Genomic DNA, 27915 nt, shown 5'->3' with positions numbered 1-27915 from the left:
GGAGAGAAACCAGAAAGCCCCGTCAGCTGAAGGCTCCTGTCCCCTTGTCCCAGCCACCCGCGGTGCCCAGGCCATGCTGGCCGTGCCAGAGCTGTGCCCAGAGCTGCCCATCACTGCTGCCTTTGGGAGCAGAGCAGGAGGGCAGGACATGTGCCCAGCCTGCAGCCAGCCACGGCACCTCCAGCCCTCAGCAGCTGCCCAGAGCAGGACGCTCCTGTGCTCGCTGCCATCTCCCCACAGCTCTGATCCCACCATCCCCAGCAGACAGGACCCACCTCACGCCATCCCCTGCTGGAAGAAAAGCTGGTCCCAAACGATGTCCTCAGCCTTCTCCAAGGGCACGGCCCATCCACGCTGCAGCTGCTCCCAAGCTCATCCTGATCCAGACTGGACCCCACCTGAAATGCTTCCTCTAGGAAAACAAACATCAAATTATTGAAAATAGATTACAGTCAAAAAGGGAAACAAGAAAAATGTCAAAAATCTTATCACTGTCAGGGGCTTAAGGAAGGCCCAACCCCTGCATGCCAGGGAAAAACCCACCATGGGTGAGGGAATCCCAGGCTTTCTCCCTTCCCCTGCACGGCCCCCATGGTGATCCCAAAGCAAACAAGGGCAGTGGAGCAGCCCAAGCCCTTCCTTGCCTGCAAAGCAAAGCAGCCCCTGCACAGGGTCTGGAGTCCCACCTCTGCTCCCACCATGGGGGTTTGTGTCAGGCTGGCTGCCCCAGCCCAGCCCCAGCCCGGGGTACGGTGGGTGCTGGGGGCTGTTGGCAGGGCCAGGAGCCCACTCCCATTTCGTACCCACCCCAGCCCATGCCCCAGCCCTGCCAAAAGCAGCCTGGCAGCCGACTGAAGGATCAGCTGCATCCGCCCCAGCAAAGGGGGAACTTTGGTTCCCAGCCAGGCTGTGCAATGCCCAAATCTGGGAGCATCCCCCTGCGTGTGGACTCATCTGCAAATTCCTTGTGGAACCTGGCTTTGAAGGAGATGTCAGAATCAAAGTCCACCATCTTCAGCCTGCCGCTGGTCAGGTGGAGCAAGAGGTTATCATCCTTGACGTCGTCCTCGCTGCCCCCAGCAGCAGCAGGGCCTGACCCTGCTCAGCTTCCGAGATCAGACGAGACCGGGCGCTCTCAGGGCGGTGTGCCAGAGGCACCTGGCAGCCCCCAGCAGCGACCTTCAACCCACCCCAGAACCCTCTGGCACAAGCCCAGAAAACCACGGGGGCTCCACACGGCCAACAGGGCCGCCCCTGCTCACAAGAAAATCTAGAGTCAGACCCAAGCCCACAACACACACACAAGGGACAAAAATCGAGCAAGGCCCATGTCTAGGTTTGAAAAGACAGGAGTCTGTGAAGGAAGGCAAAAGCCTCCTGTGAAATGGAAAAGGTAAACCCCCTCCCTCCGAATTACCACAATTTAACAAAAGGCTCTCAGGCAAAGATATGGGAATGGAATAACAGTTCTTTACTAGGAGTAAAACTAAATTAAAATAATAATTTTTAAAAAATGTAATTAGTATGAATAAAACTAGTGATGGAGTCAGAAACCTGACACCCTGAGGAGTCAGGGTGTTGGTAGTAGTCCAGTTAAATGGTAGCTGTTCCTCCTGGAGTGGCAGATGAAATGCTGCTGAAGCGGTGATCTCTAGAAGGGTGGAGTTTTCTCTGAAGTGCTGGTAGTAGTTGGGCTTGGTCTTCCTCTGGGAATTCAGCAGAGAAGAAGCTTCTCCTCTGGGAATCCAGCGAAGTGGCTGTCCAGTGCCCCAAAAAGTGCTGATTTTATTCAGGTAGGAATGCTTGGCTCCTCCCTCTGGGTGGAGCATCTCACAATGGGATGATGTAACTTTACAGGTCATGCAGTGAGTCATTCAATGGTCCATGAACAGAAGATATCTCCCCAGAGGGAGACATTGTTCTTGGAAGAGATAAGAATACTGCCCAACCTCCAACAGATGGCAATAGAATACATGCTTATCTTACAAGCCAGGACACCCCACATCCCCATTTTCCACATTGTCCCCCCACTGTCCCAATGTCCCCAATGTCCCTGATGTCTCTGATGTCCCCAGTGTCCCCCCATTGTCCCCATTATCCCTATTGTCCCCACATCCCCAATGTGACCCCAATGTCCCCATGTCCCCGATGTCCACCCATTATCCCAATGTCTCTGATGTCCTCGATGTCCCCCCAGATGTTCCCACATCCCTGATGTCCCCCTATTGTCCCCGATGTCCCCATTATCGCCACGTCTCCTACATCCCTGATGTCCCCGATGTCCCCCCAGATCTGCATTGTTCCCAATGTCTCTGGTGTCCCCAGTGTCCCCCCACTTCCCCGATGTCCCCACATCCCCAATGTTCCCCCGTTGTCCCCGATGTCCGCACACCCATGACGCCCTGTCCCACCCCGCAGTGTCCCTGTTGGTGTCCACGCGGACGCCGCAGACGCGGGCGCTGCTGGGGGTGCCGGGGCGGCTGCACTGCGCCTTCGCGCCCCCGGCCGGGCCCTTCACACTGCAGCGGCTGCGGCACTGCCACGGCGCCATGCGGCGCCTGCTGGCCTTCGACTCGGCCGCCACCCGCCGCACCGAGGCCGCGCCGGGGGTGCTGCTGTTCCTGGGGGGCCACGGGAGCCCCCCCGGCACCGCGCAGGGGAGGGGAGGGGAGGGGCTGCAGAGCCCTGCGGGGACAGCGGGGGGCGCCGCCGAGCGGGGGGGTAGTTCAAATCCTCCTGGCCGCCAGGGGGCGCTGCTGGGAGTGGGCAGCCTCAGTCCTCCCAGCCGGTAGGGGGCGCCAATGGACAGCCTTGGACCTCCTGGCCACTAGGCAGTGCTGTGGGTATTGAACGGTTTTTTGAAGGTTTTTGGGAACATTTCTGGGGCTTTTTGGGAGGTCCTGGAGGGGTTTGGTGGGTGATTTTTGGGGGTTTTGGGGGCATTTTTTGCGTTTTTTGGGGGGAGTTTTGGGGGTGATTTCTGGGGACTTTTTTTGTGTGTTTTTGGAAGGGTTTAGGGGGCGATTTTTGTGGGGTTTTGGGAGTATTTTTTGGGGGTTTTTTGGGGGGGTTCTGGTGTGATTTTGGGCACAGAACAGCCACGGTCCTCCCAGCCGCCGGGGGGCGCCACTGAGGCCGAACGTTTCCTCGGTCCTCCCAGCCGCCGGGGGGCGCCAGGGAGGTGTCGCTGCAGCTGCCGCCGCTCTCGGGGTCGGATGACGGCGCCTTCGTCTGCTCCGTGAGCGCGCCCCAGGGCAGGTGCAGCAGGTGCTGCGGCTGCGCCTGATTGGTCAGTGCCGGGAATGGGCGGGGCCGGGGCTCCCAGGGGCTCCCAGTATGTCCCAGTCCCTCCCAGTTCCTCCCAGTCCCTCCCAGTATCCCCAGCTCACTGTCCCGTGTACCAGCCCCTCCCCGGGTGTCCCTGCTGCCGTCCCGGCTGTCCCCGGGGCTCCCGGCCGAGCTGTGCTGCGACGCCGTCGGCTTCTTCCCGCTGGATGTGGAGATCCGCTGGGAGCGCCGTGCCCGCGGCCACGCCCGGCCACGCCTGGAGGACACCTCGGGGGACACTTTGGGGGACACTTTGGGGGACACCCCGGTGACCACCCTGGGGCCCAGCTGGAGCTCCGGGCACCAGCGCGCGGCCGACGGCACCTTCAGCCGCAGCGCGGGGCTGCGCGTGGCTGCGGCGGCACCGGGGGACAGCTACAGCTGCCTGGTGACACACGCGGCATGGGACACCCCACACCAGGTCACCGTGGTGGTGGCAGGTGAGGGACACCTGGGGACACACCTGGGGACATCAGGGATGGGGTCTGGGGATGCCTGGGGACATCTAGGACAGGGTTTGGGCACAGCTGGGGATATTGGGGACATCTGGGGACATCAAGGACAGGGTTTGTGGACACCTGAGGACATCAGGGATGGAGTTTGGGAGACTTGAAAACATCAGGGATGCGGTTGGGGACAACTGGGGACATCAGGGATGGGGTGTGGAGGGTCTTGGGACACCAGGACTGGAGCTGGGGACACCTGGGGTGGAGTTGGGGACACAGGAGCAAGGCTGGGGACACCTGCAGCTGGGTTTGGAGGGTCTTGGATACCAGGACTGGGGCTGGGGACACCTGGGATGGGGTTGGGGACATCAGGAATGGTGTTGGGGACACTGAGGATAGAGTTGGGAACACCAGGATGGGGTTGGGGACATCAGGAGTGGGGTTGGGGACACCTGGGGACATTGGGAACGGGGTTTGGAGGGTCTTGGGACACCAGGGATGCCTGGGGACACTGGGGACAGGGTTGGAGACACCTGGGTTGGAATTGGGGACAGGGTTGGAGACACCTGGGAAGGGGTTGGGGATACTGGGGACAGGGTTGGGGACACAGGGATGGAGATGGGGACAGCTGGGACAGGGTTGGGAACACTTGGGACAGGACTGGGATCTCCTAAGGGACATCAGGAGCAGAGCTGGGGACATTGGGGTGTGGCCGGTGCCACCAGGACGGGCTCAGTGCCACCCGGGGGGTGTCGGTGCCACCAAGGGGTGTCAGTGACGCGTCCCCAATGTCCCCACAGGTGCCACTGGGCCCAGCGTGGAGGACATGGTGGGGATGGCCCTGGTGGCCTTCGTCATCGGGGCGCTCAGCCTGCGCCTGTGGCCCTCGGCGGGGAGGTGACACCGGTGTCCCCGATGTCCCCAGTGTCCCACTTCATCTCCGTGTCCCCAGTGTCCCAATGTGTCCCCTCCTCTCTCACTCCAGTGGGGCTCTTCATGTGACAGCTCTGATGTCCCCAAACCCCCAAAAATGTCCCCAACCACCCCCCCACCCAAAATGTCCCCAACCACAAATTTCCCCAGTGTCCCCAAATGTCCCCAGTGTCACCAAATATTTCCAAAATAAACGGGGGTTGACATCCACCCCCCAAACCGAAGTGTCCTGAGTGGGGATTTGGAACATTTGGAGACATTTGGGGACATTGGGGACACCGGTGGGGTTGGTGGCACTGGAGGAGTTTGTTCCGGTTTGGATTTTAAGGTTCTTTTTTAAAGCATTGATTAAAAAACCCAAAGCACAAATTTAAAGTCATTAAAGAACCAATTACCCAGCTCCAATTGTTCATTGGATTTTTTTTTAAAAAGCAATTTTAGAAAAGTTCTGTTTCCCATTTTATCGATTTCTCATCAAATCTTCACTTTTGTCACAGGAGAGAGAGGGGCAAAAAAAGGAGGAAAAAATGGGGGGAAAAAAGTGACAAAAAAAGGGGGAAAAAAACGGGGGAGGAAAGGAAAAAAAAGGAGTTTCCTTCCCCCGGGTTCCTTCATCTCCCCACCTCCAATTCAATAACAGTGAGTTATCAATAATCAACAGCAGTTACTTATCAATAATCAACAGCAGTGAGTTATCAATAATCAATAGCAGTGAGTTATCAATGACCAATAGCAGATTATCAATAATCAATAGCAGATTATCAATAATAAATAGCAGTGAGTTATCAATAGTCAATAGCAAATTATCAATAATCAATAGTGAGTTATCAATAATCAATAGCAGATTATCAATAATAGTAAGTTATCAATGATCAGTAGCAGGGAGTTATCAATAATCAATAGCAGAGAGTTATCAACAATCAATAGCAGATTATCAATAATCAATAGCAGAGAGTTATCAATAATCCGAAGCAGTGAGTCATCAATAATCAATAGGAGGGAGTTATCAATAATCAATAGCAGGGACTTATCAATAATCAATAGCAGGGAGTTACCAATGAGCAATAGCAACAAGTTATCAATAACCAATAGCAGTGAATCATCAATAATCAGTATCAGTGAGGTATCAATAATCAATAGCTGCGCATCATTCAATCGGCATTTTTCACAATATTACAAATAAATCAATCCAATATTAATTATTGATTATTGATTATTAATACTTGATTATTACTAACCATTACAAATAAATTTATCTGATATCAACTATTGATTCTTAATTAATCAATACTGCAGAGAAATAAATTCAGTACTAATTATTAATTCTTTATTATTACTAGCATTGCAAAGAAATAGACCCAATATCAACTATTGATTATTAATTAATCAACACTAAAAAGAAATTGATCTATTATCAATTATTAAGGATTAATTAATCAATATTACAAAGAAATCTATCCAATATTAATTATTAATTATTGATTATTAAGAATCAATATTACACGTAAATTAATCCTATGTTATTATTTATTTATTATTAATCAATATTACAAGAAAATCAATCCTATATTATTAATTATTATTAATATTACAAAGTAACAAATCCAATAGTGTTAATCAATGTTAAAAATAAAATAATCCAATATAAATTATAAATTATTAATCAATATCACAAAGGAATCTATCTATGTTATTAGATATTAGTAATTATTAATTATTAATCACTCGATATTACAGAAACTTTTATCCACTCATTATTATTTAATATTAATCAATGCTACAGAGAAATCAATCCTATGTCAATTATTTATTATTAATTAATCAATATCACAAATTAATAGTTCCAGTATTAGTTATTAATTATTGATTATTGAACAATGTCACACAGGAATCGATCAAGCATTAGTTATTGATTATTGATTATTGATCAGTATCACACAGGAATCGATCCAGCATTAGTTATTGATTATTGATTATTGATCAATGTCACAAATTAATTGATCCACCATTAGTTATTAATTATTGATCAATGTCACACAGGAATCGATCCATCATTAGTTATTGATTATTGATCAGTATCACACAGGAATCGATCCAGCATTAGTTATTGATTATTGATCAGTATCACACAGGAATCGATCCAAAGCTCGTTCCCGTGTAACGTTTCCCGCTCGCCGCGAGCTCTGAAAGCGCCGATCGCGCGTCTGTAAAATCACAAACCAATCACTGATTACACAAGTTAATTAGTAATTAATTAATTATTACACAAGTTAGTAATAAATTAATAGCTAAACAAGTTAATTAGTAATAAATTAATAATTATAATAGTGATAAAATCGGAGCAATAAAAACGTGGACAATGAGGGTCAGGACACCACAAGAAGATAAAAAATGAAGAATTTTGGACATCTGGGAGTTTTGGGCACTGTGAAAACACCAGTCAGTTGTTCTTGAAATTTTAAAAAATTATTAGAAATAAAATAGTTATTAAAAAAGAAAATAAAATATTAAAATAATAAAAAATAAAATTAAAATAAGAAATAAAATCAGAGTAATCAAAATCTGGACAATGACATTTAGGCCACCACGAGGCGATAAAAAGAAAAAAATTTTGGATGCCCGGATGTTTTTGGGCACCATGAAAAATACCAGTTCTGCTTCTTTAAAATCTTTTAAAAATTACTGATTCAAACAAGTTAATTATTAATAGAGTAAGTATAAAAATAGCAATAAAATAGGATTAATAAAAATTTGGACAATGAGAGTCAGAGCACCACGAGACGATAAAAAATGAAGAATTTCAGACATCCAGCAGTTTTTGGGCGCTGTGAAAACACTGATCAGATGTTTCTGAAATGTTAAAAGTTTATTAGTAATAAAATAGTTATTAAAAATATAAACAATAAAAATAAAATAAGAAAAAAATAAAATAAAAATAAAATAAAATTTAAAAATAAAATCAGAGTAATAAAAATGTGGACAGCGAGGGTCAGGCACCACAAGCCGATGAAAAACAAAGAATTTCGGACATCTGCGAGTTTTTGGGCACTGTGGAAAATAACAATCAGTTATTTTTTAAATTTTAAAAATTTATTAGTAATAAAATAGTTATTAAAAATAAAAATAAAAATACAATAGTAACAAAAAAAATAAACTAATAAATAATATCAGAGTAATAAAAATGTGGACAATGAGGATGAGGACACCATGAGACGATAAAAAATGAAGAATTTTGGACATCCAGGAGTTCTTGGGCACTGTGAAAAACGCCACTCACTGGTTTTTAAAATGTTAAAAAATTATTGATTCAAAAAGTTAATTAGTAATAAAATAGTTATAAAAATAGCAATGAAATCGGAGCAATAAGAATCTGGACAATGAGGGTCAGGACGATGACAAGACAATAAAAAGTGAAGAATTTCGGACATCCGGATGTTTTTGGGCACTGTGGAAAACGCCAGTCAGTCGGTTTTTAAAATTGTAAAAGTTTATTAGTAATAAAACAGTTATTAAAAAACCAGCGATAAAATCAGAGCAATAACAATGTGGACAATGAGGTCAGGACAGTGACAAGACAATAAAAAGCGAGGGATTACGGACGTCCGGATGGTTCGGGCACTGAGCTGCCAAAGCCACGCCTTGAACAAGGAATAACCCAAAAGCAGCAGCCTGTTGCATATTCATCGATCTCATGCATGATGCATCAATCCTGTCCAGCCACAGAGCCCGGAGCAGTGGCAGCCTCTGCTCAATCCCGCGGCGCCCGCAGGGCTGAGCGGGGCACGGAGAGTGAATTTCCTTTAATCAGGGAGCGCTTGTGGCAGCACATTGCTCTGCCTCACAGCATTTTCCACAGAGGAGCACAGAGGGAAACGAGAGAGAAAACAATTTCTGTTTCTGCTCCTTGTTTTAGCATGTGGAACGTGTTTGGAGAATTGTTTAACAATTTGTTACCCAAATTGTTGTGGGGTGGTTGCTGGGTTGGGTTCTGGTGAGGATCGTTTGAGCCTGGGGCCAATCCAACCCACCTGGGGCTGGAATCTCAGAGAGGGTCACGAGTTGTGAGGAGTTCGATTTGGGAGTTAGAAAAAGCAGTTTGTATTTTAGTGTCTCCTTTAAAAAGTATATCAATAGAAAAAGCAGGTTTGTAGTTTTAGTATCTCCTTTAAACAATATATTAATAGAAAAAGCAGGTTAGTAGTTTCAGTGTCTCCTTTAAACAGTATATTAATAGAAAAAGCAGGCTAGTAGTTTTAGTGTCTCCATTAAACAGTATATGAATAGAAAAAGCAGTTTTTACTTTTAGTATCTCCTTTAAATGGAATATTAATAGAAAAAACAGGTTTGTAGTTTTAGTGTCTCCTTTAAACAGTATATTAATAGAAAAAGCAAGTTAGTAGTTTTAGTCTCTCCTTTAAACAATATATTAATAGAAAAAGCAGGTTTGTATTTTAGTGTCTCCTTTAAACAGTATATTAATGTATATTAGTATAGTTCTAATAAAGAAACCATTCATCCTTCTGAGCTGGAGTCAGGCATCGTCATTTCTTCCCCCCGGCTCGCCTGCATTTACAATAATCTGTAAATTATTTTTCTCTGGAAGATTTCGGTGTCCTGTGGCTGCTGTCCCAGTGCAAGTACCTCATTCCTTTCTTCCCACACACAGAGTTTCTGTTTTAACCACAAAAGCTCCGTTTTAACCACAAATCTACATTTACCCTACCATTAAAATGTTAATACAGCACTACTAATCAATGTAACATAATACAAGTCCTATTCAATTTAATACTTGCAAAAGCCAACCATAAAATATGCATTTTTCACAGAGGACACCCCGAGGCTGCTGCAGGGACAGCGATGTCACCGCTGTGACGTCGTCGGGGACGGTGGCATCATCAGGGACATCGCTGCTGGCACTTCTCCCCTCTCCCCTCCCCACGCGGGATTTGAGACGAATTCGGGGAATTTTCTGGGAATTTTCATTGCAATTGTCTCAAATGCTGATGGGAATTCCTGGGGTGATGTCACTGGGGACACTTGGGGACATTCTGAGGATGCTCTGGGGACACTGATGGGGTGGCGGTGGGTCAGGGGCTGAATGAGCCCCTCGGTGCCTTGCAGCAGAGCTGGGTTATAAATGACAATAGAATAATCAGCTTTTGAAATTCTGTATTGCCTTCTGCACGTTGTTATTGATCACGAGGATTTTGCTGTGGTACTTGATATTGATTACTGATAATTCCTTGCAGCTGCTCGCTGGTACAATAAAATCGATCCGTTTATGTGTGCAGTGTATAACAAATTTACTGCTAGAGTAATAACCAGATATTATATCATAGGCCTTAATATATTAAAAATAGATAAACATTAAATAGATAAATAATAAATATTGAAATAGAGACTATGCAATGTTAAAATGCTTTTGTGTGACTGACTCAGGTGTAAAACAATTTGGTGTTTCCCACATCTGTGGACCAGCCCCACCAGGTGATACCAGTGACACAAAGCTCAGAAGAATTTATGAATTTATCAGGGGGTCTGAAACAACAGGGTGGAACCATGAGAAGAAATCAAATATATCGATTTAATCTACAGAATGTCCTGCAGACAAGTCAGAGGTGAGACCCAAACACGAGTTCCTGGGACACCCAAACCTCCCGGGAGTGTTTGAATAATGTCAAAACTCAGGAGTGTGTTCGTGGCCTTGCAGTGGAACCGGATCCAGAGAACGAAGGGTTAAGTTGAGGGCGAGTTCTTTGGCCAGCCCCAAAACCCTTTTTTATCCCTGATTAAACTTTGTTTAGTAATCCCTTAGTGAACTTTGTTTTTCACACCCGGCTGGGATTTGGGGGGGCCGGGGGGGGTCCCTGGACAGCCCCCGCTGCTGAGCACTGACCCCCCCTCACCGAGCACCGGGACCCCCCAAAAACCGCACCCGCACCCCTTCAGTGCCCCCGACCCCCCCGAGCACCGGGCCCGGACCCCCCTTTGTGCCCCCCACCCATCACGGGGGTTCCGCCCCCTCCCCTTTGACCCCCCAGAGCCACGGGACCCCCGGGAACAGCGCCGGGACCGGGGGGGCCCAGGGATGTGAGAATTGGATTCGTAAAGGATTCCCAAATCCTGGCAGAAAGCTCACACTGCCTTGGACTTGTCCATGCAAACTCTGAGATTTTATTGTGCCAGCGAGCAGCTGCAAGGAATTATCAATAATCAGTATCAGTATGAGCACCTCAGCAAAATGCTGGGGGTCAATAGGAACCTGCAAAAGGCAATAGAGAAATGCCAAACCCAATAGAAACAGCAGAAAAATGCAAAAGGCAGCAGGGGAATGCAAAAGCCTTCTGAGTGCTCTCACAATGGCCCCAGGTGCGGCTGGTAATGTCATCCCAGAAACTCCCATCAGCATGTGGGACAATGCCCATGAAAATTCCCAGAAAATTCTCCGAATTGGTCTCAAATCCCACGCGAGGAGGGGACTGGTGACGCCAGCACTGTCCACCAGGATGTCACTGTCCCTGATGCCATCAGAGCGGTGCCATCGCTGCAGCAGCCTGGGGAGATCCTCCACGGCTTTTTGGCACCGCTGGGCCAGGGCGCGCCTGCTGGGGCCACCGGGGCCGCCGGGGCCACCACAGGGACTCAACAGGAGGTCGTGGATGTCCCCAAGTGTCCCCAGCAGGTGATCCTTGCCCAGGCAGGCACTGGCATCCCACAGCTGCTCAAACCTTGCCACTTTGGCCACCAAGGCCTCAGGGACATCGGGGGACGCCTTCTTTGTCCCCTCCAGGATGGCCTCGATGTCCCCGAGCCGGCGCTGCAGCTCCTCGGGGAACCACCTGCCTCCTTCACACTCTTCCACCAAGCGCTCCAGCGGCCCCAGGGCCACCTGTGCCCAATGTCCCCTTCTGGTGGCCACCATGGCTCGGCTGCTGGCCACCACGGCCTCTCCCACGGCCTCGTTGGTGGCCGCAGCCACCTGGGCCTTGTGGGTGGCCCCTGCCAAGGCCCTCTTTTCCCTGCCCAGGGCCACCTTCAGCTGCTGGGCTGTGGCCACCAGGCTGCTCCCAGCTGTCCTCCTGCGGGTGGCCACGTTCTGCAGGTCCCCGGCCCGGATGGCAGCGATGGCCGCGTCCCAGCGGGCGTCGTGGAGCTCGGTGGCATCCCAGGCCAGCAGGGCCCAGCTGTCCTCGAGCCTGACCACCAACTCCTGCCAGGCCCAGCCCGCAGCTCTCACATCAGCCCAGGTGGCCCTGGGGTGGCCCCAAGCACGGCCAGGGCCTGGCCCAGGGAGGGGACACCACGGTGGCCCAGGGAGGTGACATCGCCCTGCTCCAGGGTCTCACCAAGACTCCAGGTGAAGTTCCTCAGGTTCACGTGCAGGGACTCTGGGGACATGACCTGCTGCTCGTCCCTCTGTAACCTGGTCACGGTGGCTGCCACACACAGGGTGGCCACCAGATTCACCAGTGACTCCAGCTGGTACGGGGACACCTGGGGAGGAGACAGGGGAGGTGTCAGGGACCTGGTGGCACTTGTGGCCTCCTGCAGTGGCCCCAGTGTCCTCCAGGGACCCCTTTGTCCCCTCCCTGGAGGGCTCTGATGTCCCCTCTGTCCCTTTGTCACCCCCTCATCCCCTCTGTCACACCCCTGTCACCCCCCACTGTCCCTTCTTCTGGCCCAGGGAGACAAACTGTGTCTGTGTCTCCCAAAGTTTCTGCTCAGTCAGGCCTCAGATATCGGGCCCCTTTATCAGCTCCATTGCTTTACTCTCTGTTTTATTCCCCATATGGGGACACCAGGGCTCTGCCCCACGGGGGTCACTGGGGATCATCCAGCCCGGATCCTCCCATGGGGGATGGAGCTGCAGCAGCGCACCAAGCTCTTCCCTCACTCTCTTCCCTCACTCAAAGCTCTTTCCTCACTCGGGGCACTCACACGGCTTCCCTTAGTGGTGCCTCCGTTGGTGCTGGGTCAAGGCTGAGCTCTGTGTGAAGCCCTTCCCACACTTCCCACACTCGTAGGGCCTCTCCCTGGTGTGGATGCGCCGGTGCACGGTGAGGTGGAAGTTCTGCTTGAAGCCCTTCCCGCAGTCGGGGCAGCGGTAGGGCCTCTCCTCTGTGTGAATCCGCTCATGTCTGAGGACATCGGAGCTGGTCTGAAACCTCTTCCCACACTGGGGACACTCGTAGGGCCTCTCCCCAGTGTGGATGCACTGGTGTCTTCTCAGGGCAGAGCTCCGCCCAAAGCTCTCCCCACATTCCAAGCACTCATAGGGCCGTTCCCCAGTGTGGATCACCTGGTGCTCAATCAGGCTAGACCTGTGTCTGAAGCTCTTCCCACACTTCCCACACTCGTAGGGCCTCTCCCCGGTGTGGATGCGCCGGTGCCTGATGAGGTGGGAGTTGTGCTTGAAGCCCTTCCCGCAGTCGGGGCAGTGGTAGGGCCTCTCCTCTGTGTGACTCCGCTCATGTACGAGGAGATGGGAGCTGGTCTGAAACCTCTTCCCACACTCCCCACACTCGTAGGGCCTCTCCCCAGTGTGAATCCTCTGGTGCCGGATCAGGTGGTCGCTCCGGCTGAAACCCTTCCCACATTCCAAGCACTTGTGGGGCTTCTCCCTGCCATGAGGCTTCTCCACCAGCTCCGAGCTCCGCCTGGATCTCCGCCCGCCTTCCTGGCTCAGGGGGGCTCTTTCCTCCCCACAGCTCCCTGGGCTGGGTTTGCAGCTCCTCCTCCTGCAGCATCTCCGGGGCTTTTCCTCCTCCTCCATCCAGCCACACCCAGGGAATGACAAATCCTGGTTTGGGGAAAAAAACAAGAGAAGAGCACCTTGGACTGGAGGTTCCGCCTTGCCCAAGTTGATCTCAGGAAGTCATTGGGAATCTTGTGTCCGTAAGAACCTCCAAAGCACCAAGATTCAGGCCAAAAATCCCGTAAACTTCCAAGACACAGAACAAAAACACCCCAAACATCAAAAGCCAGCAAAAACCTCCTCCAAAAGATAAATATTCAGCTGCCACATAAAACCAAAGCACCAACATTTAGCCCAAGAAAGCTCAGAAACACCAAGATTCACCCCGTGAAAATTGTGGATCCCCCTCCACAGTCACCTGCTGCATGTGGGGGGAGCAGCGCTCCTGGGGCTGGGGGAGGCTGCACCTATAAGGACTGGTGGAACCTTCTGCTGCTTCCTCTTTCTGCTCCTTCTCCTCCTCCTCTTGTGTGCCTGCTCTTCCTCACACTCCTCTTCCTAGTGCCATTCCTCCTTATCCTGCAAATTCCCCCCTTCTCATGCCACCTGAATCGTTTGACCATTCTGTTCCTCAAGCCTGCTTCTCCTTCCCTTCTCCTCCTGCCCCCAGGCCCAGCACCCACTGCCGGCTCCCTCTTCCCCCCACACCCACAGCATCCCAGCGCAGGGGCAGGGATGGAGCTGGGGCAGGTCGGGCTGGGGCAGCGCTGGGCTCTCGGCCGCTCCCGCCCGCACTCGGTCCCCACTGCAGCCGCTCCCGCCAGGACAGCGCGGGGGGGCCCGGCCTTGGCGCTGCCCCACTCCCACCTCCCCAAATTCCCCTCGCGGGGCCATGGGGCCGAGGGGGGGCGCAGGTGGGTCCAGGTGGGGAACGCGGGGAGCTGCGAGTCTGCCTGGCAACTGGTGAGTCATCAGCGCCGCGGGCTCTGATTGGCTGAGCTCTGCCCGAGCCCTGGGGCTGCAGCACAGAGGGGACACCCTGCTCCAGGGGGGATGTCCCACAAACGGGGGACCCCATGGAAGGAACCACAGGAAAGTGTCTTTACAAACAGATGCTCTGAATCTCCGTGGAGATAGGGCAGGGAGCCTGTACATAAAGGAAGTGACAGGAGAAGCAATCGGTTGCAGAAAGTGTCATCAGTTGATGACACAGACTGCTGCTTAGCCAATGTCCTGCTCTATTCATGACCTTCCAGAGGATCAAAGATTTAACAGAGCCATGAATATCGTTTGCTATACAAAAGTGAGGAGCATATGAAGGTAGGTATGTAGTAGGTGGACTGGGAAGTCTGTACCTCTCAAGTACTTCATCCAATGGGGAAAGCAGAGGGAGATGTGGCCAGGAGAATTAGGATGAAAAGGAGACGGTGTCCTCCAACAATTGGAGAGATCCCATGGGGAATGTCCCTTGGCCTCTCTCATTTTTAGAAATGAAATTCCATTTACAGAACTCCTCTGTCTGCTTTGTGGACAGAATCCTCTGCTGATGTCAATTTTTCCACACACCCTGGGGTTCTTCCCGAATTCCTTCCACTCTCCAGGGCGGGGCGGGCAGGGAGTGCAGCTGAAGGTGCCTCACCCACTTTGGGTGATCGGCTCCCTTGGCTGGCGGCGGCACCGGGGATTGATTGGGGACCCGGGAGTGACCAGGAGACAGACGAGTGACACATCAGGGGGTCTGTGAAGAGTCAGCAGGGAGAGAGCACTGAAAATCTCATCAGTGAGTGCCCGGGATCTTCGGGGAGTGAACATGGCAGGGCACCCATGGAGGGGAGAAAAGGGAAAGCCAGAGAGTGGTCCTGGCCAAAGGGATGATGATCGCAAAATGTTTCTGAAGGGTCCCTTGGGAGAATACTGAGGAAGTGGAGAAGGGATTTGTACAACAGGGGATGGATGGTGCTGGTGTGCTGGGAACGAATCAGGTGAAGGGGAGTGTGCAAAAATATGGTTCAGGCAAGAAGCAACAGGAGGAATCTATGTGGCAAGAAAAAGGATGATGGCAAAGAGGAGGAAGAGAAAAATACTCTGGATTGGGATGTTTTTCCACAGAGTCTTAACCTCACAATTTGCCAGCTAATATTTTGAATTCCCAGTTGCCCAAGACAGGAAAAGCAGGAGGTCAGGATGCCAGGGGTTTCTCTGCGGTGGCAGTGGCAGCACCGGGCGCAGAGGTGCGGCACCGGGAGCACGGGCTGGGGCCTGTGGGGAGCTGCGGGGCCGGGCCGGGGCTGTGGGGCAGCCGGGGCTCAGCGCCGGGCGCTGCCTGACCCCACCAGCCCCGGGCAGGGCCGGCAGTGGCCCCCGGCCCCCAGGAGGCTGCGGGACGCCCCGGCCGCTGCCCGGCCCCGGGGAGCTGCCGGCCCTGCCCGCCGGGGGGGCCGCCTTTGGACACTGCGGCAGGACAGGCACCGGCTCTGCCACACGGGCTGGGCAGGGACCCTGAGCACAACGGGGAAAACAAAGGAACAGCTGGGAAATGCAGAGTGCACATGGAAGGATCAGGATTTGCTGTTCAGGATTTGCTTTGGGTCCCTGCAGAAAGGAAAGGTTTTGCAGAAAGCTCAGCAGCTCTCACAGGATGAGCACCCACAGGCAGTGACCGGGGCTGCAGGAGTGGCACAAGAAGGCCCTGCAGCACTTGGGCACAAAGGCACAGCAGCTGAAGGCAAGAAGGGATGAGCAAAAGGCCAAGCTGAAGGCAAAGGCCATGGCAGAGTTCCCACAGCCCCTGAGGGATCAACCCCAGGGCCCAAGGGGGCCCCAGCACCCAGGGCATGACGGGGTCGGCCACAAGCACCTGGCAGAGGCATTGCCCTCCTGGCCAGGGCAGAGCCCACCCAAACAGCCCCTGGGAAGGAGTCAGGGCTCCAGCTGCAGCCCACAAGGACACTGCAAGCACAGACAGCAGCACCCTCAGCAGGAGCAAGTCCACCCCTGCATGGACATGGATTGGCAGGGCTCTCTGAGCTCCCATCCCACCGGGGACCCACCACACTGGAGCCCTGGAGAACATTCAGGCTGGGTCTGCATCCAGAGGAGGCCTCTCCTGATGGACACAGGGGCCTCTCCATCCACTCGGAATCTTACACCTAAGGGGGGAAAATTGTAAAGGAATGTTTTCATTATTAAGGGAATAAATGGGAAAGCTGAGCTGATATCATTTGTTCAGTCACTATTTGGAGCTGTAGAGGATAGGTTTGAAATAAACAAATTTCTATTTCTTCCTACTCTGATTGTAATTAACTAGGAAGGAATTTGATGGTGGCATTGTGTCGTGGTTTGACACGGAAAGAGAATTCTTTCCTGAAGGAAGAGGTCAATTTGGATATTGACCAATTGAAAGTAGACACGCCTCTGGGAACACAGAGGGGTTGAAAGCAGAATTCCCAGGGGAACTCGCTCTCTTTGGTTCCGGTCAGCGTGCAGTGCAGCCTCTCCCCTGCCCAGCAACCAGCTGGGTGGGGAGGGGAAGCCCCATGGCCTGATGGAGGTAAGACCGAAGGGTGGAGGGACTGGAACCGGGCTGGCCCCTGCAGATGGAAGGGTGGAAGAAATCTGGGATGTCTCCGTTCCCCCCCACTCCCAGAGTTTCTCTCCCGAGAGGAAGAGAAAAAGAGACAACGGCAGTTCTGTCAGCAATTCCACCGCGAGGAAGGAGGAGCCGGGGGAGCTGCAAGGTGCCCAGTTGTGTGGGAGTTGCTGGATGTCCGGGCATCGAGCCATCCTGGGAGTTCGGACTTTTAACCCTTCCTTGAGAAATGAAAGCTTCGTGAATTTTCCTTTCCCCTCCTCAGTTTGAAAGAGAGGAAGAGGGACACCTTGGACCCTGGGATGTTGGAAGGAGGAATTCTGGATGGGAGGGGGACAAGGAGTGGCTTTTGGCTGGACTTTTCCGTGTTAGCCACAACCTGAACCATCTTCTCCTCTGAGAGAGACTGTGTTTTGGGAGGATGCCAGTGAGTCAAGAGACCTGCTTCAGCTGGGAAAAAGACAAAATTGGAGTGAACAGAGAAAAGGTTAGGGGGTTTGTGGTGGCGCCCCCCTGTCCTGGAAAGGAAAGAGAAGAAGATCTCTGTTCTTGAGCCCTCGGCCCCAGGGGAAAATGGGGGGGGGACTGTGGTCCCAAACAATGAAAACTGAACTGTTGTTTTCTCCCCTCTTGGCAGGGCATCCTTGAAAGGAAAAATCCTAAAAGCAGTCTGTCCATCCATGCATTGGTGGTGAGAGCAATGTGCATGGAAAGGAGAAGGGTCACCATGGCAAACTTTTTCTCCGGGCGGTGCCATGTGTGACATGGAAGCACAGGATGTGGAGCTGTGTTTCTTGGGGGAGTCTGTGGCACAGGAGAGACTCTGTTCCCTCGATGGACTGAGTATCGGTTGTTTGGAGGGTGGAAACCTGATTGGGGTCCAGATTGTGTCTCACTGTGGTTTGTTGGAGTTGGGTGGTGGGGGGAGGAATGTTTTGCAAGGTTTTCATTTGATCTTTGTGTGGTTTTTTTTCCCCTTCTTTAGTTTTCTCTTTTCTTCAGTAGTAATAGTTTAATAAAGATTTTTCTGTTATTAAGCTTGGGCCTGCTTTGCTCTGTTCTAGATTCCACTTCACAGCATTCAAGGGAGGGATCACATTTTCATGGGGGCACTGGCATTGTGCCAGTGTCAAACCATGACATCTGCCCACAGAGCTCCTGAGCCGCCGGCGGCCGCAGCCGCTCCCCGTGGCCTCGGGCCCAGCCAGGACCCCCCCCCGCTCCATCCCCACGCTGATTTTGGGGGGATCCTGTGCCCCCAGCCCTGCTGTCACTCTGCCCCTGCCCCCTGCTCCCAGTGTTCCCAGTAAAGCTTCCCAGTTAAACCCAGCCCAGTTCATGGGGGCACTGGGGAGGGACTTGGGGGGACCCCACGGCGGGGCCGGCCCTGGGCAGGGAGGGCGGGTCCAGGTGGGGAACACTGCCTGCTGCGGGTCTGCCCGGCAACTGGTGAGTCATCAGCCCCGCTCGCTCTCATTGGCTGACTCTTCTCCACCGCGTTCTCTCATTGGCTGAGGAGAGGCCCGGCAGTGCAGAGAAGGAACGGGAGAGATCCCGCCCCGAGCACCGGCACGGGGACAACAGACCCAGCCTGGGCACAGGGAGGGAATTTATTACCAACCAAACCACGGCAGCACCGGGAGAAGGGAAAGAAATCCCTCCAGCACCTTCCCCCACCCAACGGGGATCACCCACAACAGGGTTATCCACCATGGAGAGACGGGGACATACGAGTTTAGAGCAAAGCCAATTTTATTGAGTGTACCAGGTGTTTACACAGGGATTGACTTGTATGGTGCTTATAGAGGGCTCTGTTTTAGGTAACAATTTCCCATTGGGTACACATTCTTGGTGACATCCAGTAACCTGGGAACATTTATCTTATCACAAAGTCTCACACCATTTTTTCTGGTCACTTCTTGCCCAGGGAGACTGAAACTGTGTCTGTGTCTCCCACAGTTTCTGCTCAGTCAGGCCTCAGATATCGGGCCCCTTTATCAGCTCCATTGCTTTACTCTCTGTTTTATTCCCCATACGGGGGCACCAGGGCTCTGCCCCACGGGGGTCACTGGGGATCATCCAGCCCGGATCCTCCCATGGGGGATGGAGCTGCAGCAGCGCACCAAACTCTTCCCTCACTCTCTTCCCTCACTCTCTTCCCTCACTCATGGCACTCACAGGGCTTCCTTTAGTGGTGCCTCCATTGGTGTCTGATCAAGATTGAGCTCTGTGAGAAGCCCTTCCCACACTTCCCACACTCGTAGGGCCTCTCCCCGGTGTGGATGCGCCGGTGCCTGATGAGGTGGGAGTTGTGTTTGAATCCCCTCCCGCAGTCGGGGCAGCGGTAGGGCCTCTCCTCTGTGTGAATCCGCTCATGTAGGAGGACACTGGAGCTGGTCCGAAACCTCTTCCCACACTGGGGACACGTGTAGGGCCTCTCCCCAGTGTGGATGAGTTGGTGTGATGTCAGGGCAGAGCTCCACCCAAAGCTCTTCCCACATTCCAAGCACTCATAGGGCCGTACCCCAGTGTGGATCACCTGGTGCTGGATCAGGCCAGACCTGTCTTTGAAGCTCTTCCCACACTTCCCACATTCGTAGGGCCTCTCCCCAGTGTGGATGCGCCGGTGCACGGTGAGGCTGGAGTTGTGCTTGAAGCCCTTCCCACAGTCGGGGCAGCGGAAGGGCCTCTCCTCTGTGTGAATCTGCTCATGTCTGAGGAGATGGGAGCTGGTCCGAAACCTCTTCCCACACTCCCCACACTCGTAGGGCCTCTCCCCAGTGTGGATCCTCTGATGCTCGATCAGGCTGGATCTCCGGCTGAAACCCTTCCCACATTCCAAGCACTTGTGGGGCTTCTCCCTGCCATGAGGCTTCTCCACCAGCTCCGAGCTCCGCCTGGATCTCTGCCCGCCTTCCTGGCTCAGGGGGGCTCTTTCCTCCCCGCAGCTCCCTGGGCTGGGTTTGCAGCTCCTCCTCCTGCAGCATCTCCGGGGCTTTTCCTCCTCCTCCATCCAGCCACACCCAGGGAATGACAAATCCTGGTTTGACAGCAAAACAAGAGAAGAGCACCTTGGACTGCAGGTTCCTCCTTGCCCAAGTTGATCTCAAGAAGTCATTGGGAATCTTGTGTCCGTAAGAACCTCCATAACACCAAGATTCAGCCCAAAAACTCCACAAACTACCAAGACACAGACCAAAAACTCAGCAGGAGCAAGTCCACCCCTGCATGGACATGGATTGGCAGGGCTCTCTGAGCTCCCATCCCACCGGGGACCCACCACACTGGAGCCCTGGAGAACATTCAGGCTGGGTCTGCATCCAGAGGAGGCCTCTCCTGATGGACACAGGGGCCTCTCCATCCACTCGGAATCTTACACCTAAGGGGGGAAAATTGTAATGGAGTGTTTTCATTATTAAGGGAATAAATGAGAAAGCTGAGCTGGTATCATTTGTTCAATCACTATTAGGAGCTGTGGGGGATAGGTTTGAAATAAACAAATTTCTTTTTCTTCCTACTCTGATTGCTATTAACTAGTAAGCAATTTGATGGTGTCATTGGAATATTGTAAAAGGTGATACAGAGGCTATTGCTGCTGTACCTTTGTGTCAAATGTCTGGCAAGGCCTATGCTAAAGTTGAAATGTAAACTTTAAGGAATTTAGAGATTTTAGAGGAGCTAAGATTTTAGTTAGAAATAAGCTTTACTAGAGTTAATTAAAATAATAATAATAAATGAGTAGACGTGATGAAGTCAGGAGTTAGTAGTTAATTAATATTTGATTGCTTGTCAGCACAATGTTTAGTTAGATGGGTTTATAATGAGGAATATAGAAACTGATAAATAGCTTTTAGGAACATAAGACAATTGTAGGCCTCCTCTGTTCTGAAACCAATTGAAGACAAGGAATGGGAGTTCTACCAAGAGTTCATTTGTCATATTTGCATTGAAAAGGTAGAAAGGTCAGAAGGAGGAAGACTTCATTTACTTCCTCATTTTGGGACCCCTCGCCATGAAAGGGACCACCGGCCCATTTCAAGGGACAAACTACGCATGCTTAATAGCTTTTGGAGTGATTAGCATACGAAGCGGGGAATGGGATGTACCAAAAATATGAATATGTATTTGTATTTTGTGTATTCAATACTTGTATGGATAAAAAGACTGTAATCACCTGCAAGGTGCGGTGTGTATTTGGGAGCCATCCTGCACAATGCCCGGCATCAAATAAACACACACTTTCTAACTTTAAACTGTTAGAGAGTTTTTGTCCATCAAGGTTGGATATCAGTACTAGATCAATATCCATAATTTTTCAATAAATCAAAGTGAACCCAGAGGTGTGGGCAGACCCAAAGGGAAAATTTGATGTGGAGCCTCTCCACATTACTTGGAAGCAACCAGGACAAGTGGTGTCTAAAAGCAACACCCTGTTCCAGGGCAGGGAAGGAAGGGCTCACAGCCTGGTATGGAGTCCCTGCTAAAGGCAGGGCTCTTGGAGCCAGGGATGTCTCCCTACAGCACTCCTATCCTGCCAGTCAGGGAATCAGATGGCTCCAATGAGGAGGACAAGAATAAGTGGCAGACAAAGCCTCTGTGAAATGGCTGAATTTCCTGGAAAAAAACCATCTTTTGAGTGTTTGAAAAAAAAGAAGTGCAAATGGTAGGGAAAAAGTTAAATATCTGGGATATATTGGGACTGAGGGTTTGTTGTGGATTGACCCAGAGAGGGTCTGGGCAATCACAGAAGTAACATTTCCCAGGATCAAAAAGGAGCTGCAAAAATTACACAGCCTGGAATGAGGATTCTCTGTTCCAGCCAGAACATTGTAGGACTTTTTAACCCCAGACAGCCTCCATGCTGTGGTATGGACAGGAGAAAGTGAGCAAAACTTGAGAAAATGAAAAGCCAAAAATATTGATGCCTCAGCTGGGGCTCTTCCAGACTCAAAAAATAAATTGGAATTGTAGGTGAATGTTCAACAGGGCCATGCCAAAAGAATTCTTGGGCCAAAATGTTTCACCCAGTGGCCAAAGTGGCCTCATTGTCTGCAGAATTGTGCAGCCACAGCTTCAACGGGAACCGAGGCCCAAAACCTGATGACAACAGGATCTCCAACTGTTCCAGTCTGCCATCAAGGTCAAGCTTTAATAACCAAAAGAGCCTCACAATGGATGAGCAGTGCTCGGTTATTACAGTGTGAAACTTGTTCAGTGGCACAGGAGGATTCAGAACTGAGCACAGGGGAAGGGTTTAACCCAGCCTCCTGTTTGAACAGCCCACAGAGGGGCTGGGAAGAAACCCAGCACTGCATTCAAGTGACACAGCTCCAGACCCAGCCTGGGGGAGATTCAGGAGACATTGCCTGGCCTGAGGCAGAAAATGTCTTTGTGGATGGCTCTTCAAGGGCAGCAGAAGGGAAAAGAGTTCCAAGACACGCTGTTATTGAGGAAAGGGAATCAGACAAAGCGCAGGTTACCCCCCCATGGTCAGCTCAACCAGCACAGCTGTGTGTGCTTGTAAGAGCCTGGCACTGAAATGCCCTGAGCAGGAAGGCTTCAATATCTTCTGATGACACCATCTCACCTATCAGGGGGGCAAAAGCAATTCTGATTGCTCAGCAACCACTGGATCACTTAATAGGGTATTTTTAAAAGAAATAATTCCAATAAAAGTGATTGTGGAAGACACAGACTCAGACAGCAGAACTAATTTTGCAGGAGATATCCTCCAGGGGCTTATGGCAGCTTTAGGAATACAATGGGAACTCCATAACCCCTGGCACCCCCACAGCTCAGGCTGGGTACAAAGAATGAATGGGGAAAGAAAGAAACACCTTTGGAAGCTGGGGATAGAAACCAAGATGCCATGGGTACGGCTTTTGCCATTGGCTTGGGCAAGAAGAGCCAGACCCAGGGCAGATATTCAATTATTTCCCTTGCAATTGATCTTGGGAATTCCTTACCCTGGGAATTCTCCACCTAGTGCAGGGTGGAGATAAGTGATACACATTTAAAGCAGTCTGTGGCCAGAATCCTGTCTCTGGTGCAATCTCTCCCCCAGGAAGCTGGGCTGGCACAGAGCCTGCCTTGGCACTTTGCTGCTGCCAACATCCAAGCAGGACATGGGCTCTGCCTAAGGAGTGCAAAGCAGCACCACTGGTGGCCAAGTGGCGTGGCCCATGCCAAGGGGCCCCGAGGCCAGAAACAGCCGCCAGCACAGCTGAACACGGGGGGACCCCTCAGCCTGGGCTCCAGGTCTCTGCAGCCCCGGAGATTTGCACTTCCCGCCTGCAGCAGGAGGATGGGAGGCCCCCCTGAGCCTGCACTGAAGGCAGCGCAGCAGCAGCCAGGGCTCCACAGCGGGGCAAGGCCCTGGGCCTGCCCACACCTCCTCTGCTGAAATCCTCGGCCTGGCCACCCTCCTTGGGCAGCTCCAGCCACCGGGGCCAGCCCTTGCTGCCACTGCTGCAGCTTCAGTGCTCGCTGGGCCTGCACTGCCACAGCTGCTGGGGAGACACCGGGACAATTCCACTCTGGCTCTCACTCACACTCACACACTGCCCTGCCTGCCAGTGCATCCATGGAAAATAGACCAGCTCATAGACTTGAGCATTGTTAACCTTTGATTTCTCTACTCAGGCTTGCTTTGCCTTTGCCTTGGGGAAAGAAATGTTAAATGTTTTGTTAAGGGATGTTACATCACTCAGTGGAGATGAGTTTCACATCTCAACACACTGGGAATGGCCCAAAAGATACCCACAAAGATAACGACCAGCAGCAAAACATCAACCCCAACAGCAAACAGCAACCAACACCTACCCCAGACACTGCCCCCGGCAGGGCTGCAGACACCTGGCCTGCAAAAGGCTGAGAAGGAAATCCAGCACTTCCCACCTCATTAACAGCACAAGCAAAGAAATCTGGGTCCAAGAGGAAACCAAATACTAAAAATTACACAACTCGAAACTACAGAACATTAAACCAATGCATTTAGACTGTATCCAGTTTGGGAAAAATCAACTAAAACCCACGTTCCATGGAACGATTTTCTCTGCACACCCGGGCTATGTGGGGATGGAATGATTTCTGTTGCACATCCTGGCCAGAATCAAGGAATGCCTTGACTCTAACACTAAACCTATTGGTGGAGTTTTTCCTGCAGTTCCAATGCAAAGTTTAGAGAATTAGAGTATTTTTTTGTAATAATCCCTCTTCTATATTGCCAGTTATGTTTGGGTCAGGGATGTGAGAATGAATTTTTACTCCAAGGAGAAGTAGAAAAAAACTGAATTGCCTTGGAATTTTTTGTGTATGTTTCTGTAAGAGATACAAAAATTTTTTTCTGGGTTTTTCAACGTTCACCTTTAGGCTGTACTTCGCAAAACTAGAAGAGATTTAAAGGTCACCCTTTAAGTCACAAATATTAAATGGATCATTTGAAGGGGGAAAAAAAAAAGTAGGAGGTTGTGGGGGGGGGCACATGTGAGGTGCTGAAGCTCCTCTGGAAGAGAAGCTGCATTCCAGGCACCCAGAAGGAGCTTTAGAAATTCAAATTAACACTGCTGGGGCAAAGTGGGGACAATGTACCTGGCTCTTCTTGCCTGGGGCAGGAATTGGCTGATTCCCTCTGCCCCTCACCCCAAGCTCTGCCTGCTTGCACAGATGGAATCTGCAAAGCTGAAGGCAGAGCCCAAGCTGAGGATCTCTGACTCTGAAACAGAAACGGCTGAAGCTGCAAAGGGAAACAGCAAATGGAGAATGTTGGGAAAACTTCACTAAAATAAGGGGGGGATCATCCCTCTGCCCACTCCAACACCTGCTGTCACTGTCTGTGCTGTACAGGGTGTATCAGAGCACTGGAGCTTTTGCTATAAGAAGTTCAGGAAAATCAGCTGCAATTCAAGTATTTGATGATGGAATAAGAAAAAAATGCTCAATTGATGCAACCTTAGCTTGCAGGAGCTCCCAAAAATGGGGAAAAGTATTGAAGGGCCACCAGAACAAATCCTACAACACCATGGACCAGCCCCTGGGAAACCCAAACCAATTCATATCAGGAGACAGAGAACCCATTTATCATTTCAATGGCATCATTAGATTACAAACTCTCCTCGGAATAAGAACCAACCAGACAGCTTCAGGTCCTGACATTCCTGCCGACCAAGCCACTGAAATGAGGAACACAACATTTCACCAGGGAATGGGATCAGATTATCTGTGAGCAGAAAAAACAGGAGTCTGGGGGAAACAAAGTGGCTCAAACTGCTGTTGGCAAAGAGATGTCAAAGGAAAAGTCCTGAAAAAGATAAAAGAGTAAATAGGAGAGCAGTTTATGTATTGGTCCAAACATGGAAAGGATGGGAATGGGACACAGTTCCCTGGCTCCCCAGCAGACCAGGGGTTAAACGAATGCTGCTTTTCCTCTTCTGTGCTGCAGCAACTCTCATCTTTTTACCATGCTCCACACCTTGGCAGTGCAGCTCACCCAGCAGCTGAGCCAGGGCATGCAGGTGGCAGCCAGGCCTCCTGATCCACAAACGGCTACAAAAGGACAGGGAATGAGGGCACCGAGAATAATCCCAAAACCAAAGAGGACCCGGAAAGGACAAAACAGAGTCAAGGAGTGAATCTGCCTGGAGATAGGGCCAGGCACTTGTAGATAAGGGGAGAAACTATCAGTTCCAATAAATGTTACAAATTGACCCAGACAGCTGCTCAAAGTCCCGCTACATTCCCGAACTTCGAGGAGAAGAACAAAGACTTAACAGAGCCATGAATATCGGCTGTTCTACAAAAGGAGGGTGCACATTAACGAGGACAGGCTCCAGGCGCATCGGGAAGTCGGAACCTTCCAAGGAACTCAGCCGGTGGGCAAAGGCAGAGGGAGATGCGGCCGGGAAAATGAGGATAAAAAGGAGGCTGCGGACTACAGCCACGGCAGAGAGCGCACGGCAAATGCCCCACGGCCTCTGCCCCTGCTCGGCAATAAAGTCACTTTGACAGGACTCCTCGCTCTCCCCCGGGCACACGAACCTCAGGCGACGGGAATTTCCCCGCCCGCTCCCGGCCGCGGGGCAGCCCCTCTGTCCTACCCACAGCAGCCGGGCCGAGCCAGCGCTGCTCCGGCAGCGGCTCCTGCCCGGCCCCGGCGGGAAGGAGACCGCGGGCAGCCGCTCCCGCAGCGCCCTCAGCCCGGGGCCGGCACGGGCCGGACACGGCACCGGCGAGCCGCCGGAGCCCCCTGCCGCCCCCTCCGCCCGCAGCCAGCCCCGAGCCCCCGCAGAGCCCAGCGCGGCTCCCACCTGCGCCGGGGCCGCCTCCGAGCTCCGCCGCCGCCGCCTCACCGCGCTCCGGCCGCTGCCGCCGCTGCCGGGCCCGCACAGCCGCTCGGCCAATGGCGGCGCTGCGCGGCCACGGCCGCCCTCAGCCCGCCGCCGGGGCCGCGCCGCGCCCCGCTCCACCAATCAGCGCGCCGCAACCGCGACTGACGGCACCGGCGGCCAATGGCAGCGAGCTCGGGGCGGGCTCTGCGCACGGCCCCGCCTCGCCCCGCGCTCTCGGCGCCCCCGGGCTGCGTGAGGGGAAAGCCGGAGATGAGGAACAGCCCCGGCACGGGCCCGGGCCCGAGCCGGGATTGAGCTGCCCACACAAACAAACTTCTCCGCGCCTCCCGCCACGGCTTTCCCGGCCCTGCGCCTCCCGTGCCTCCGCCTCTGCGGGAAGCCCAGGAGCCTCACTTCTTCTGCCCCTCGTTAGCGCATCAGTGCTTCGCTTTGATTTCCCCCCTAAAGGGAAACCTGCCCCAAGCCCTGTGGGTGGGTGGGGCAGGGGAGAGATTTCTGGCGGAAAACTCCAAAGACTCGGAGCAGGAGCAGGAGAAGTCAGCGCAGAGCCTTAAATGCAGCTTTCCCCACGCCTCCCTGCTCCCAGCTGCACCTCCTCCCCCGGCAGGGCAGGAGACAGGGAATGGGGCCATGCTCAGCTCATCCCCCGGGGCTTCTCCCTCTGCTCAGGGACAGGAGTCGTTCCCTGCTGCACCCTGCGCTCTCTCCCGGCCGAGACTTCTCCAGGAACTTCTCGGAGCGGAGTCCATCCCCTGGGCACAGCCCCCTCCGAGTGCTGCAGCGTGGGTCACTGTGCCACGGGCTCAGTCCTGCCAGGACAGGCTGCTCCAGCGGGGCCCCTCTGCCCGCGGGCTCACAGCCTCCTCTCAGGCATCCCCGTTGTGAAAAACGCTAATTACCTGTTTTTTTAAATTTTTAAACTTTCATAATAGTAAAATTGATATAAAAATAATAATACTGTTAGAATAGTAAAGTTTAGAGTTAGGATAATTATAAGACAATAAAAAGCAAAGAATTACACACGTCTGGATGCTTTTGGACACTAAATTATGAAAAGCATACTTTATGGACAAAGGAATAGGTTTAAAAGCAAAGCTGGTTGCATATTCATATATCTTTCATACCTTCTATTTAAAACAAGAACTCTTTCTGTTCTATGTAAACTGTTTCTTTTAATTCTTAAGGCGTCTTCGACTCTGAGTAAGGTTTGAAGAAATTAGCTTCTTTTGATAGCAAAACTATAAATTCTTTTTTTTTTCTGAAGATTTAGGTGTTCTTTAAAGTGAGTATGTCATTCTAAAAAAAAAAAAAAAAAAACCTCCCACCACATACATAGTCTCTATTTTAATATTATTTTGGAACCTAAAACTTACACCATTAGTTTATTTAACACACTAATTAAGAGAATGAATACAGAATAACTTTCTAACATTACACATATAATATTCATTATAATATTTGTGAAAAGCCAGTCATAAAATATGCATTTTTCACCATCTTTCTTCTTATTTTTTATAAATCATTTGGCTTAAGCAATATTTTTTATTTACTTGTATTCTTTGGACTCCGTTGGTAATC

At 51.4% G+C, this 27915-nt stretch overlaps 1 protein-coding gene across 1 annotated transcript in view; it reads right to left on the bottom strand.

Moving 5' to 3' along the window:
* The window catches only part of LOC144247629 (uncharacterized), a 391071-nt gene that overhangs the window by 273808 nt on the left and 89348 nt on the right, over positions 1-27915 (bottom strand). Inside the window, 2 exon segments of the mRNA XM_077788937.1 lie at positions 12647-13275; positions 19212-19851. Of these exon segments, the coding sequence (XP_077645063.1) occupies positions 12647-13275; positions 19212-19851 (1269 nt within the window).

The sequence above is a fragment of the Lonchura striata genome, chromosome 29 (genome assembly GCF_046129695.1).
Source record: "Lonchura striata isolate bLonStr1 chromosome 29, bLonStr1.mat, whole genome shotgun sequence".
Lineage (NCBI taxonomy): Eukaryota > Metazoa > Chordata > Aves > Passeriformes > Estrildidae > Lonchura > Lonchura striata.
The sequence above is the reverse complement of the archived record's forward strand: the minus strand, read 5'-3'. Positions and strand labels throughout refer to the sequence as shown.